A 15,513-nucleotide genomic window follows, 5' to 3' on the forward strand; every position below is an offset into this window, starting at 1 on the left:
TTATAAACTATTTTTTTATATGGTGTGGGTAAAATTTTTCACTTGTGCCCTAAGGTCAGTGCATAAAATATTTTGGATTTTGGATTTTCAGGTCACAATTGCTCGACTGTCTAAATGTGAATTAGATGGGAAATACCAGTGATAGCTGCAACTCTTAAAGACTTCAGCCATGGAAAGGGGCAGGGTGTGTGTGTGTGTGTGTGCGTGTGTGTGTGTGTGTGTGTGTGTGTGTAAAAGCTGAATATGCAGAAAAAGTGTGAGCAAGTCAGTTTAATAAGCAAACATGGCTAGCTATTGTACTATTTCACCTTTTCTGAAATATCTTGAAGTATTTCTGGTTGTTGCTTTCCTTTTATTATTAAGGCCTATTAATTTTACCAAATATTGGGTTTAATGTGTACCGTGTATTTGTTATACCCATGACTTCCTTTATACCTGCCGCCTTCTACCTCTCATTCCCTTTCTCTTGTCTAAAAGTCTCCCATCTACTTTCTTGTCATCTTTCTTAGATTTCACATATTAGGGAGAATGTGTGATATTTGTCTTTCTGAGTTTGTTTGTTTGTTTTTTGAGGTCCTGGGGATTGAACCCAGGGCCTTCACACTGAGCTACATCCCAGCCCTTTTTATTTCGAGATAGGGTCTCACTAAGTTGCCTGGGTGGAACTAGAACTTAAGATCCTTCTGTCTCAGCCTCACAGAGTGGTGGGATGACAGGTGTATACCACCACACCTGGATCTTTTTAGTTTTCTGAGGAACCTCTACACTAATTTCCATAGTGACTGGACTGTACTAATTTACATTCCGACCAGCAGTGTAGAAGGGTTTCTTTTTCCTGCCTCCTTGGCAGTATTTGTTGTTTCTTGTATTCTTGATGATAACCGTTCTGACTTGGGTGAGATGGAATGATTTACATTTCTCCATTGGCTAAAGATGTTAAATATTTTTTCATGTACTTATTGGCCATTTGTACTCTTTTGAGGAGTGTCTGTTCAATTCATTTACCAATTTACTGAATGGGTGCTTTGATTTTTTGGTGTTGAGTTTTTTCAGCTCTTTTTATATTCTAGATATTAATCCTCCATTGGAAGAATAGATGGCAAAGACTTTCTCCCATTCTCCAGGCTGTCTCCACTCTGTTAGCTGTTTCCCTGGCTGTGCAGAAACCTTTAAATTGATGTAATCTCATTTGCTGATTCCTGCTATTATTTCCTGTGCTATTGGAATCCTATTCAGGAAGTGTTTGCCTGTGCTTTTGGCTTTAAGTGTATCCTCTATGTTTTCTTCTGACAGTTTAAAAGATTCAGGCCTTAACCTAGGTCTTTGAACCATTTTGGATTGATTTTCATACATGGTGAAAGATAGGGATCTAGTTTCAGTCTTCCACAGTGGCTATCCAGTTTTTCCAGCACCATTGTTAAAGAAAAGAAGCTGTTCTCCAATGTGCTATGTTTGGCTCCTTTTTCCAAGATGAGATGACTGTAGATGCCTGGATTAGTTTGTGTTCTCTGTTTTGTTTCATTTGTCTATGTGCATGTTTTTGTGCCAGTGCTGTGCTGTTTTGTTACTGTGGTTGTGTGGTACAGTTTGAAATCAGGTATTGATACCTCCAGACTTGTTTTTCTTGCTTAGGATTGGCTATTCTGGATCTTTGTGTTTCTGTAGGAATTTTAGGATTTTTTGTGTTCTATGAGGAATGTCATTGGTATTTTGATGGGAATTGCATTGCATCTGTAGATCACTTTTGATAGAATGACCATTTAACAATCCATGAATATGAGAGGTCTTTCCACCTTCTGGTATCTTCTTCAATTTCTTTCTTCAGTGTTCTGAGAAATTTTTTTTTTTCTTTTTGGTGCCGGGGATCAAACTTGGGTCCTTGCGCTTGCGCAGCAGGCGGCGAAACCACTGAGCTACATCCCCCTGAGATTTTTATTGTAGAATTCTCTCATCTCCTTGGTTAGACTGATCCCATCTTTTTTTTTTTGGAAGCTATTGTAAATGGAATTGATCTTTTTAATTGTTTTTACATTCTGTATTTGAAGCAATTTTAAATAGGACACAGGAGAGGGCAGTCTGTCTCATAGGTGGCCTGTTTGATTCCTCTGGGCTTGGTCACTCTGAGCCCTAGCAGGGTGCTGCTGCTAATACAAAAGTGGTAGAAGAGCTGGCCTCATCATTTTATTCAGTCCTTCCACAAATATTCCATAGGGCTCCCTAGTTGCCTCATGCGCTGGGCTGGCCAGAACAGATGCAGTCCTTGAGCTCTTGGAGCAGGAACCAAGAGTAACAGTGGAAGAGACTGCTGATACATATTCAAATAAAATGTGAGAATACTTACATATGTAGAAAAAATGAGAAGCAAACAGTATGATCAGGTCCTGTTCTTTCAGGGACTTAAATCTCCAGGCAGAGACCTAGACTTGGCCCTGGGTGCTGTGGGAAGTCCTTGAGGGCAGTAATAGGGTAGGTGTGTGTTTTCAAGTTGCTCTTGCTGCTGCTTGCAGAGCAGATTGGAAGTGCCTGGTCCCCGTGAAAGGCAATGGTGGTTTGCACTAGGGTTTATTGGGTCCCACAACACTGAAAGAAGTTGGTAGTTTGGTTTTGGGCATCTTTTGCAATCAGGATACTTAGTGGGTCAGTTAGGAGAGAAAGAACAATCAAGGAGGACTCCTGATTTCCAGCTTGAGATGTTGGATGGTGGTCCAGTTTCCAAGAGGAGAAGACTTGGGAATCAGGAGGCAGGGCCAGGGGGTAAGTGGGACACATTTTCAATGAGAACTCCAGAGCTCACGGTGAAATATTGAGAGCCATTCAAGGGAAATGCCCACAGGCTGAAGCTCAGCTCCAGGAGCCGATGGACAGCTGAGATGAACAAGAAAAAAGTGTCATTCAAGATACGGGACTGAACAAAGTCACCTGGAGAGAAGCCTAGAAAAGACTGGAGTTGTATCAAATCCTGGGAAAACTCTTAGGTCCCAAGATTGGCAAAAAGTACAGGAAATGGGGTGGAGGCTGAGCAGGACCCAGCTGAGATGGAAGAGGAGGGCTGGATGCAGTTTGCAGAAGCCACAAAGGGGAGTTTCAGGAAGGAGAGGTAGAAACCAGCCGTGTGCCCCTGCTCAGAGTGCGGACAGACATGTGTGTATTGGGTCTGGTCCTGGAGGCAATGGTGCCCTGTCCCACCCCACCCTGCACATTTTGAGACCCTCCTTGGTCTGGAGCTGCTCATAATGGTGGAAAGGAAATTTAAGAGCTGGATGGACTTTACAAATTGGGAGAGTGAATATTTTAGGCTGACAGAATGGGAAGATGGAAGGACCCCCATAGAGGGAGGGCCTTGTCAGAGACTCACTCCCTGGAAGGAGAGGGAGAAGGAGAGCTGGGGCTGGTGTCTATGGTGATGAAGGTGGCCCAGCACGCAGTTTCTAGGCCAGGCTGTGCTCAGTGCTGGGAATGTTGAGGTGTGACGTACAGTGCCCGATCTCAGGCAGCTGTCCGTTTTATGCACAGTTGGAGGGTGGAGTCAGGCAAGAAATACCATGTGCCTAGAGTAATTCAGTTAGTGCTAGGCTCTCGCACTTGAGGAAATTTGTAAAATCCTTGTTAGTTTTAGTTCATAGTGTTAAACCTGAACAGGTTTGTTTTCATTCTTGTTTTGGATGCAAGTCCTTTCATCCCTACCTATAAAGCGAGCATTATCAGACCCATCTCAGAGGTTGCCCTGGGAATTAAATATGATCAGCATGACCCAGTACAGTGTCTGTATCCTGAGGTACTAGCCTTCTTTTCCTTAGCCTATAGAAAAAAGGAATTCCAAAATGTTCCGGCACCCTAATTATTAAATTCAGCTCTCTGGGCCAGAGAACAAATCAACTTTCTGTGCATGCTGAGGATTTGGCTTGCCTTTAATTATTTTCTTTTTCTGGAGCACTGGTTCCAAGGCTTCTGTTCAACCCAGAGGGGGCCTTGGTGTTTCCTAGTTCCCTGGGGGGAAGGCTGTCCCTGCTAAACAATGGCGGTAGGGACCCTCAGCAGCGTCTCTTTCCCAGCTGAGGTCTGAGGTGTGGTCAGAGCCAGATTCTTCTGACCACTCAGCTTGCCAGACACATAGCACAGTCAGCGGGAGCACGCCGCCAGGAGAGTTTGGCCCAGGGCTTGGAAGTTCAATTTGAAGAGGCCTCCAAACCAGGAACATGCTCCAGCCCAGACGGTTCTGCAGGCCGCTCTGGGAGCTCTCACATTTCCTGCTCCTAATCTGGCCTGGGACACAGACTTGGGTGGCTTTTTTTTGCTTCTTCATTTCTGAGCTTAGCCCTCCCACCCAAGTGAGTGAACACTGAGAGGAGTTGGGGTGGGGCAGGGTAAAATAATTCCTTATTTACATTTCAGAGGTAGTTTGGTTTGCTCCTTTTTAATTGATCATTTCATGGAGTATCTAAGATTAACTCCATTACAACTTTGTTGAGTAGATTGATAAGATTCTCTGCTTCATATGATAGTTAACCTTTGCTGGTTTCTTGTGTCAAAGCATATGGTGGTGTTATTTACTTGCTTCTTTATACCTTACCTCTTCCAAAAATAGAGGCTGATGTTTTGCGATCCTAATAACCATGCATCACCTTGCAGTCATGGTATATTAAAGTGCAATGGAAACAGAGCAGCTTACAAAAGCATATCATTTATAGAAAAAAGGGAAATATAGGGGATATAGACAGTATAATAACTAAACCTTTAAGAGCCCAAAGAGTTGCGATCAGCCCTGACCTTCGGCTACCCCATAGCAAGCAGCACAGGATTTAGTGGCAGAAACAGCTCTTGTACCACCTGTGTGGTTTATGTGTTATGATAGTCTGGACTGAGAATATGGCTGTGAGAGAAGCCAGGAAAGAATAGAGTTGGCTCTGTCTAAACAAGTAGAAGAGGGCTGGGGATTTAGCTCAGTGGTGCCGCGCCTGCCTTGCAAGCGCAAGGTCCTGAGTTCAATCCCTGGTACCAAAAAGAAAGAAAAGAAAGGGGTTTTTAAACACAAGTGGAGGGAAATGTAGAAGGGGAATGGCTGAGTTAAGAAGCATGGAGACCTATTGGGCAGGCTGTGTGGCAGTCCATGCGTGGAGTAGACAGTCGCCACAGCCTGAGAAAAGGAATCAGCAGTGGAGTGAAAACTGCAGAGGCATTTTGGAGTAGGAATCAACAGGATTTGAGTGTAAGGAATGTTGATTAAGAGAGATAAAAGGGATAAGAATTAGTGGGGGTAGGAATCTTGAACTTGAGATGTCAAGGGGACTCAATGTAGAATTCTCCCAGAATGAGGTGAAAATGACAATGTGGAACTCAGGAGAGAGGTCGGGTGGTGATGGAATTTGCAACTCTTTTGTTTGTCTGAGAACTGCTGCCAGGATGACAGAGACACACAAGCCCGATGGGAAGGCCTCTGGTTTTGAGGAACAGAGGAAGAAAGGAGCCAACCAAAGAGTCGGGTGGTGATTGAGAGGGACAGCGAGCCTAGAGAAAGCAGATGGGGGGGGACTCAGTGGAGGGAGAGTTTTCAAAAACAAGCAGGAAATCAACAGTGTCTGAAGTGGCAGAGAGGGAAAAATTGAGGAACTGGAAGAGGTCATGTAGGTCTAACAGTGAAAAGGCTCTTTGTAAACTTGAGAAGGTGGGGTGGAAAACACATTATTTATAGGAAGGAAATACCGAGTTTATAACCTCTAGACTTTTCTGAAAGCAAAGATTTAGTTTGCTATCAGGTCAGAATGCTGGAGAAATGACCAGGAGGTGAAGACCATGTGACATTGAGGTTTAACCGGCTCATCTGAAAAACGCTGTTCTGGAGGGAGCAGGAGTTGAAATAAGAGGTTTTTAGGATGACCTAACACTGGTCTTGCGTGCAGCTAACAGGAGAATATTGGTGGTGTAAGACAACTGCAGATGAAAGAGAATGTGGTTATTTAGTCTACCTCTGCTCTCTGAAATGATTTTAAGAAAATAAATTGACAGCTCGTGGTTGAACTTTATCTTACAGCCCCAATATGGCTAGTTTTTGACTTGAGAGGTTTGTTCTGTGTGCATTTTAAGAAATAAATACATTTTCCTTCCCGAAGCATTCTGAAATTAGTTCTTTCTTGATTTCAGTGTATTCATCGAGATTTAGCAGCCAGAAATGTTTTGGTAACAGAAAACAATGTGATGAAAATAGCAGACTTTGGACTGGCCAGAGATATCAACAATATAGATTATTACAAAAAGACAACAAATGTAAGTCTATGGCGATATAACGGGGGTGTTGTAGTCGAAATATTATAATTCTATAAAGTGTTGGCAAGGTATAGAACTTCCAAAATGCAAATTCATAGGTTTAAAGCTGGAAGGATCTGTGAAGTCCTGTCTTCTGTTTTTATTCCTGTTTTTTTGTAAGTGGACCCTTGACATACGAACTCAATTCGTTAGCAAGGGCTGGTTGTAACTCAGGTTGGTCATTTGAAGGCTCAGGCTCCTCTCCACAGCCTTCAAAGTCTCTCTCCTGTATACAGACAGATCTCAGTGTCCTTAGAGAGACATTGGCCCAGGATTTCTCAACTAACTCCACACAGGAAAGGATGTTGCAGTGTTCCTTCTAGAACTCTTTAAGGGTTAAGTCTGTATCAGAGACCATTTGGAAGCACAAACGGCTGCCACATTTGGTTTGTAATTCAAGACTTTGTTCATAAGTTAAAACTAAAATTCCAGTCATAACCCAAGGCATTCGTATGTCAGGCCGGTCGTCATTTGAGGGTCCACTGTATCTTCATAAATTCTCAATAAGCAAATTTAAGATATATTTAAGATAATTTTAGTAAACGTGAAACAATCTTCTATGCAGAATAATCAACAGCCTCCAGGGGTCTGGTTTGAAAATATGGCTCTTGTTAAGAACTTTCATAGCAGAACATACAGCCTGAAAGTTACTGGATTAATTTTTACCCAGAAGTTGGTCAGGATGTATCTGTGTACTAGGGAGATAAGTGATAATGAGAATCCAAGGAGATGACATTTTAATAATGAGCTCAAATCTGTGTATCTCACACTTTATATAGTTCTAGTCGGAGCTTATTTCTGTTCTCATACAGGCTAATGAAAACAGTTAGAATTTCAGCTTTTAAGCAGGGCACACAGCCAGTTGAGTCTGCTGTAGTAACCTTGTTTTAACCCATAAGTTTTTATATTTTGTTGCATATTGGCAGGGGCGACTTCCAGTCAAGTGGATGGCTCCCGAAGCCCTTTTCGATAGAGTGTACACCCATCAGAGTGATGTGTAAGTGACTGCCTTCAGAAAGCACGATTTTATGGTAGGCTGATAGCCAGTGTTCTGTTACCAATCTGCCTGCCTTCAAAGAGCACGGGAGGCAGAACTGCTGACCTCCTCTTGCCAGAGGGGAAGTGCCCCTCTGACACCTCGGTGTGCGTGCACCTGCAATGCTGCTAACTGATTTGCCAAGCTGTTGGCACACCCTTCGCTCACTTAAAAAAGTATTCTCAAAACCCTTCCTATGTAGGTGGTGTGTCATGCTCCCCTGCCTAAATGTGTCCCCAAAGGGTGGTGCTGAGTGAGACTTGGTCAGCCCAGGTGATTTCCACTGCATCTTCTTACAGTGATAATTCTTTAAAGCTATAAGGAAATCTGGTCTTGTCTTAGCCTCCTTGATAATATCCTAGAACTGTAGTAGAAATGTCATCATATTTCTATTATGGCACACTTAAAGATACTGTTAGGGTCAGACTCCAGTTGATGTTTTAGATTTGTCAATTTAGCCAAAAGATGTTAAGATGTTATTATTAGTAGAAACTGGGTGAAAGGTACTATTTTTGTAAGTTCCAGTGAGTCTATAATTATGCCAAAGAAAACAGTTTTAAATCAATGGACTGTTTTTCATTCACGTGAGCAGGAGGATTTCAGGGGCAGATTGTGCCATAGTGTGGTCAGTCCTCAGTTGTCCTGGAAGGAGTGATGGTATCATTTGTGCCAGAAGGAAACTGAGGCCCAAAGCTGTTTCTGCCTCTATTGTGGTCCTCCTTGTGGTCTGCATAAAACTGGAGGGAATTTTATTCCTGAAATTGACCAGCATAGTAGCAAGAAGGATAGTTTCCAGAGCTGCGGTGATGTAGAGAAACAGGGATCCTCTGCTTCATTATTTCAGGGACTGAGTCCCCTGACCTGGGCTCAGCAGGTCCAACTGTGGCTCTCTGAAAATTCCAGTAAGTGGTACTCTCTAAAGTCTCTTCAGTTTGTTTATGAACTTGTCTGGGTCACAGGGTTCCTCCATCATAATCCCAGCCCTTTGTTGAGTTTCTTTCCCATCCCAGTAAGTCACAGAACCTTTGTGCTATGAGTACTCTGCCAGCCACCTAGGGCAGCTGTTTTCTTGCAGAGTTAGTTTGCTGGCCTTACTGTGTCAACTGCTAGTACAGGTAGGTGAGAACCCTTGTGCCAGGTGCACGGGAGATGGAAGAGTTACACAGGAGCAAGAAAGCCTTTTGAAATCCAGAAGTTGAGATCCTCACTTCACTAATACCCAGTATAGGATGAAGAGCTCTTAAAAACAATGGTGGTTTGCTTTTTGTCTGTTGATGGAAAATTCCGTCAGAACATCCACATGTCATCTTTTAGGGAGACTCCTTGGGGTCAGGCAAGGGCCTACAGGATGAATTGCAGGAGGGTTCATTTATCTGTGAGTGAAGGAACTGAGTATGTGTTTATTTTTTTTTGACGGGGCATATTTAGGTTTCTGTGATTCAGATGGGATAGTAATGCTGTATTTTCTCTTTTTACAGCTGGTCCTTTGGGGTGTTAATGTGGGAGATCTTCACTTTAGGGGGCTCACCTTACCCAGGGATTCCTGTGGAGGAACTTTTTAAGCTGCTAAAGGAAGGACACAGGATGGACAAGCCAGCCAACTGTACCAATGAGCTGTAAGGACTGGGTCTCCCTTGCTGGTTCTGTGTTGGACGTACTGCATCAGTCACACTTCTGACTTCTCTGTTTCTTAAGACCCCCATTTTCTAAACATGCTCTAAGAAGAAAAGTTGCTTGAAGCTGTCTGGTATTAACCCTAAGGCTGAGATTGATAGCTACACTGCCAGCCAATACTTGTCCAAAAGAAAGACTATCCCGCCAATGTGTATGGAGTGGGCTTTAAATCACAGAGGGCATCCAGCTGCCTGGGCAAGGAGAAAGCCAGCTGGAGTGATCACCCTTGGCCACTGTGCTATGCCTCAAGAGTGACAGGGAGACACCCAAATCAGACAACAAGCTAGAAAGTCATGGGGCTGCTCTTGCAGAGCACAGCTTGTAGTTCCATCCTTAGGGTACCATGTCTGGCTATACAACTATGAGCTAGTTTCTAGAAAGATCTACCTCACACTGTAAGTGGGATTATGTTGTGTTAGTGACGCGTGCCTTGTGCAATAGAATCACTGCTTTGAAAAGGAACCACTACCCCCTCCCCCTGGGGTGAACTAAGAAGAGCAATTGTCTCCAAGACTGCACTCTATTGTGTGTTGTTTCATGGGGATTTTATACCAGTAATCCCAGAAGTGCTTTTCGGTGTACAGTGGATGTCTGATGAATGGCCACATTTTGTTGTATGTTATATAAAGGCATTTATTGTGCTCCTTGTCATTCCTATTGCTTTTTCTAACATACAGGGTCTGTCAACTCAAAAGCGAGATAAGGCTGGGAAACTTGGTCTACCTAAGAGTTAATCAGGAAGTTAGCGTCCATCCCAGCAGTGGCAGATTAGTTCATAAAATCTTTTACCTTAAAATTGTGGTTTTCAGACTTTTTTTTTTTTTTTTTTTTTTTTAAACTGAGGAACTTTTGTCAACTAGAATCTTAAAACCCAAAGCATGGTTCAGGCAGAAGTAATTGAGAAGGAAAACAGAATAACTGCAAGCACATAGGTCTTGTTCCTGAGCCTCCAAGAATGTCTTACAAGTGTGACAGTGTTGTGATATGTCCACTGTTAAAAGAATACCGGGGACACACATAGACATCTCTTGATGCATAGATGTCTTCCTGAAGGCTGAAGTGAGGTTTTATAAATCAAAGCGTCCTTGAGAAGCTAAGCAGTAGATCTGTTGGGAGAGTGGATAACCACTTCCTCAGCTGCTTGGAAGGTCCTGTTACATCTCCATTATTTAGGGTATATCTCTTTGTTGCCTCCACATTAAAGCTATAGCCCATAGTATTGGATGAGATTAATTCACCCCAGACATCCCTTTCTCCAGGTACATGATGATGAGGGATTGCTGGCATGCAGTGCCCTCACAGAGACCAACGTTCAAGCAGTTGGTAGAAGACTTGGACCGAATTCTTACTCTCACAACCAATGAGGTAAGAGGCTTCTTCCAGAAGCCAGGGTACCTTGCCTAACTGGGGAGAGGAGCTTAGCTTTTTATGTACAAACTCTTCTGTGGGAGTCTGTGGTATAGTTTAAAATTTTTCCACAGGGGTCACACACAGTTAAATTATGTGTTCCTCTCAAGTCTTGATTTTTCTCAGAACTGCAATTTTTGTGAATTCTGACTCAGACCGAAGTCTGAGAGCCATCCCTGGCTGCTCTCATGGTGGCTGGTGGCGGAGGGGCTCGGGGTGTGGAAGGAGAGGAGGGAGGGAAGGAAAGTAGAGCTGTAGCATTTTAGTGTGTGTGGGGAGGAGCATGGGTTTGTGTTATGTGCTAGTTTTCTTCTGTGCCCTGGCAATTAGCCTGACAGCAGCTGATGCTGCACTGGTGATTAGCTTGGTCACAGGCAGTGAGGTTCTATAACCCCAGCTTCATGGCACATCACTGTCCTGTGTGACCCTATCTGGCAGTGGCTGTGGCTTGCATCTCTATCGCATGTCACACAAAGCTCCCTATAACAAGTGAAAACTGGTATCTGTTGCTAAAGTAGTTTCTTTTTATAATCTGTGCCAACTAAAGGAACACTGCGGTCACTCAGAGCTCAGACTTAGCCATATCCGTGGCTGCTTCAGTGTGGAGATGGAGTGAGCTTTTAGGGCTATGGAAAGGATATACTCTGAGCAAGAAAGTTGATAAGCCATGGAGCCCAAGAAAACACAATAATAGAAATGGTTAACAAATGAAATTTGAGATATCTAATGAAGATCAGTGTTTCTTCATACAAAAGAAAAAGAAAAAAAAAGCCAGAGTTACATAGTTGTCTTTACAATAACATCAAAGGTGAAAATCTCCCAATATTCTGGAAGGAAAATAATACAGTTAATTTCTGATGTAGAGAAAGTTTTAAAGTGATTTCTTTAGAAAGCAGTCAAATGAGTGATAGGAAGCCACGACCCAGCAGCTTTATCTTGTGTGTCTGACGGTGGCTTGTGCTGGATAAAGGGAGAAATTGCATTTAAATGAACACAGCTGACCTTCAGAAGTTGAAAGAAAAGGAACAGTTCAAGGCGGGCACACAAAACCCGACTTTCTTCTTCTGCCAAAATTGTTGTTTCTAGTGTAAGTTCCTTTAACCCTAGGCTTGCGATTCACTGATATTCCTGTTTTTTTCCTATCAGATCTGGAGGTATATGGGTTCATTTAGAAACTGGGAAAAGCACTAAAGTTTTCTTTTAAGGATCCCATATCCATGCTCAATGTTATATATTTATACATATATATGTATATTTATTTATACACACATATTTATATAGGTTTAAAGAGGGCCCATTCATACTGAAATTTATATGTACTATCCTAAAATGCAAAAGCAGAATGCCATATTGTCTAACGGATATAAAAATCGAAGTTTCTTTCCTTCTGAAAATCATTACCATATGCTCAAGAAAAATGGTTCCATTTAGGACTAAATTTCATTTTTATCATTGTAAGCAAAAAATTCTTTTTTGATGTGGTGGGTGTGTTCATTTCTAGTTGTGTGGTTAAGGCTGATGTTGTTGGAACTGACACATCCCCTTTCTTGGATGGGGACTCTTTCTCTTGCCAACCCTGGTGATGAATTATAGTGCTTTTTGGTCTTTTAGGATGTATAGTCGCCAACATTCCGTGGGCTCTTTTCTGATAACGCAGAGGCTGTTTGTGCTGTGGTCTGCACTTTCCGCCTCCCTCTCAGCAAAACCACATGTCATACAAGAGTTGTTGGCTTCTGAATGTGTGAGCAGAGCCCCCCCAATGTGCCAGCTCAGTTGAAGCATTGAGATCGAGAAGGTCCCAGCTTAGAAAGGTTTTCATAGCTTCAGAACAGGGTCAGCAAATGCTTTCTGCAAAGGGCCAGAGAGTAAATATTTTCAGCTCCAAGGGCCATATGGTGTCTGTCGAAACTCTGCCATCAGAGCATGAGAGCAGCTACAGACTATATGTAAATAAATGACTGTCTGTGTTCTACTAAAGCTTTATGGACCCTGAAATTGAAATTTTATATCATTTTATGTCATTTGAATGCCATAAGATAATTACACTTCTTTTGAGTTTTTCCACCCGTTTACATTGTTTCAAGCCATCCTTAGCTCATGGACCACAGGAAAACAGGCCATGGGCTCTTGCCCTGTCCTGGTAGGAACTGTTATCCCTGGTGATCCGGGAGGCTTTCTCAGGAACACCCGTGAATCTTGAGGAGCAGAAAAACTTTTGAATTTCAGACTTCAAAACTCTTAAAATCTAACCTTTATTTCCTTTAACAGTCTAGTATGGATTTAACATACATGCGTGTACCCAAGCCTTTTTTGAACCACTTTACATTTTCAGCTCAGAGGGCTTTTGAGAGTAATGAATTACATTTGTTAAATTATGTGCTGAATGAAGAAGTATTCCCCTTAAGCTGTCCTAGAAATTATAATAGTAAAATGTAAATCAGAAAATACATATTCATGGTCTTAGTACTTAAAGGGGTCCTGGGGATCCACAGACTGTTATGTTTCTACTTTGCTGGGCCCCAAACTTGAACCATGCGCTCTAGCAAGGAGGTGTATGTCTAGCTAGGGGTCACTTCTGTAAGTTGAGATGACCACCCATCTCCTAAGTTCAATAGGAATTGTTCTCTGCCTGCCAGGAATTTATTCAAGATAGTTGTAAGAGAAAAGTTAAGGGCAGCCCGGAGTAAATGAAGTTGGGGTCTCGGGATGGGCTAGGCCTCTGCAGACCTTGTGCTCTTGTGCTGTCCCAACTGTGATACCAACATCTCAGGAGCCTGTGTGTGAAATAAGACTTTTCTCTTCCCTTCTTTCAGGAATACTTGGACCTCAGTCAGCCTCTCGAACCATACTCACCTTGTTATCCTGACCTGAGATGAAATAAAACATCTCTCTTCCCTTCTTTCAGGAATACTTGGACCTCAGTCAGCCTCTGGAACAGTACTCACCTAGTTCCCCTGACACAAGGAGCTCTTGTTCTTCAGGAGATGACTCTGTGTTTTCTCCGGACCCCATGCCTTACGAACCCTGCCTGCCTCAGTATCCACATATAAACGGCAGTGTTAAAACCTGAACGAATGTGTCTTCCTGTCACCCAAAAGGACAGTGGCAGGAACCTACCTACACTGAGCTCGGAGGCCATGCCTCCAAGAGCTTGTTGTCTCTGCTTGTATATATGGATCAGAGGAGTAAATAATTGGAAAAGTAATTGGCACATGTGTAAAGATTTATACGTTGGAAACTTGTCATCTTCACCAGGAGAAGACTATTTCTGGAGCAATGGACAGCCACAGGGCAGCATGCCACCCCTCTGACCCCCATGGGTACTGGCTGTGCCACAGTCGGACTCAAGGCAGACACACATTCTGCCTTTCTTGTTAATTTTGTAATAATTGGAGAAAATATATGTCAGCACACACTTACAGAGCACAAATGCAGTATATAGGTGCTGGATGTATGTAAATATATTCAAATTATGTATAAATATATATTATATATTTACAAGGAATTATTTTTTGTATTGATTTTAAATGGATGTCCCAGTGCACCTAAAAAATTGGTCTCTTTTTTAAAATAGTTATTTGCTAAATGTTGTTCTTATACAGAATTTCTTAATTTTCACCGAGCAGAGGTGGGAAAAATACTTTTTGCTTTCAGGGAAAATGGTATAACATTAATTTATTAATGAATTGGTAATATACAAAACAATCATAGGGTGTTTTTTTTTTGTAATTTAAGTGGCATTTCTAGGCAGTCAGCACAGCGGACTACTTGATCTATTGCTTGGACTTAACTAGTTATCAGGTCCTTTGAGAAGAAAAATTTTTACAATATAGGACTAACTTGGAAAAAACAAAGTTTCGATTTATTTGTGTAAAACTCTGCTGTCAGATGATTGTGCTTAGACCACCTGAATGCCCAGATTACAAGAACTCGATACTAGGAAGATGTTTTGTTTTGGTACGAAACTCTGTCATTGGCCTACACAACGTTTAACTGGTCTTCCCAAGGCAAATGGTAGCAACGTCCTTATTCAGAGATGCCTTTATCCATCCCTTGAGACAGACCTAAGGCTGCAGTGGTAGCAGTGGGCTTGCTCTGGCAGCTGGCTTTCTGCCCGAGTCACACATCGTCAGGAAGCCTGTGTTCCATTTGGTGCATTTTCATAATGGTTTCCGGGTTCTTTGGCATCAGAGAAACCTTTTAGGATCTTCAAATCCCATCAGAGAAAATGCAAACACAGAATTGCTCGGTTGAGAGTTCAGGGGATTTTGACTGTTCCTTCTTGTTAAGGGATTGCTTCTGTCTGCTGACAAAGACTTCACCAAAAGATCTGACCTCATACTGACATCAGACAAAATATCACTCTATGGTTTGTTCTGTATTAAGGTATTGTGTTTTGCTTCCAAATCACCCACTCACTTTGCTATAGCCATGCAACATGAAAGCAGATGACACTGATTTTATGTGTTATGAAATTGGAAAAAGTATTTAATAAAACCTGTTAATTTTTATACTGACAATAAAAATGTTTCTACAGATATTAATGTTAACAAGACAAAATAAATGTCATGCAGCTTATTTTTTTAATCCTGGTGTCTTACCAAATGGTTTCCTGTGCTTGGACGTGTGGATGGAGTGCTGTGTCGTGTGAATGCCTAAAAGGCAAAACTGGAAGGCTTTTTGTTTGCTAAATACAGGCGGGGAACTTGGGAGGGGGCGGGCCCAGCAGTACCTGGGACAGGTTGATCCAGTAGAAAATCAGAAATTGGCTCAAGCCCTGGCAGGGTTGCTCATGCGCCACAGGGAGGGAGTCTGTTCTTCCTGGGTCTTGCCTGCTCCCCAGAGGAGCGCAGAAAGGTGAGGGAGAGCTTCCTAAACCAGAAAGTACAAGTATGGGAGGTACTGAAGAGGGGGAGGTACCCCGGAAGCCTGGGTCTCAGGGACTGGGGCTCTTCTAGGCTGATTTCCTGGTGATGTACAATGGAATTCACTATAAATTCTCCAAAAGAACATAGGACTAATTTAAAAATGATTTTCATATCAGCAAGCATCTGAAGAGAAATGGAGTTTTACCTGTTAGTGCAGATCTGTGACCC

At 42.5% G+C, this 15,513-nt stretch overlaps 1 protein-coding gene across 15 annotated transcripts in view; it reads left to right on the plus strand.

Annotated features, from left to right (window-relative positions):
• Fgfr2 (fibroblast growth factor receptor 2) overlaps window positions 1–15,004 on the plus strand; it is a 105,443-nt gene extending 90,439 nt beyond the window's left edge. For 11 of the 15 annotated variants that reach the window (XM_004838801.4, XM_004838803.4, XM_004838802.4 and 8 more), the window contains 5 exons: window positions 6,139–6,261; window positions 7,227–7,297; window positions 8,815–8,952; window positions 10,270–10,375; window positions 13,323–15,004. In XM_004838801.4, coding sequence (XP_004838858.1) covers window positions 6,139–6,261; window positions 7,227–7,297; window positions 8,815–8,952; window positions 10,270–10,375; window positions 13,323–13,487 — 603 coding nt within the window. In that variant the 3' untranslated portion in view covers window positions 13,488–15,004. Of the gene's footprint in view, window positions 1–6,138; window positions 6,262–7,226; window positions 7,298–8,814; window positions 8,953–10,269; window positions 10,376–13,230 lie in introns of all 15 variants that reach the window. The other 4 variants (XM_004838805.4, XM_087185203.1, XM_087185207.1 and 1 more) reach the window with 1 other exon arrangement.
• The last annotated feature ends 509 nt before the right edge of the window (window positions 15,005–15,513 follow it).

Source organism: Heterocephalus glaber, unplaced genomic scaffold (assembly GCF_053883595.1).
Source record: "Heterocephalus glaber isolate CG9 unplaced genomic scaffold, H.glaber_assembly_v1.0 deba00001497, whole genome shotgun sequence".
Classification (NCBI taxonomy): domain Eukaryota; kingdom Metazoa; phylum Chordata; class Mammalia; order Rodentia; family Bathyergidae; genus Heterocephalus; species Heterocephalus glaber.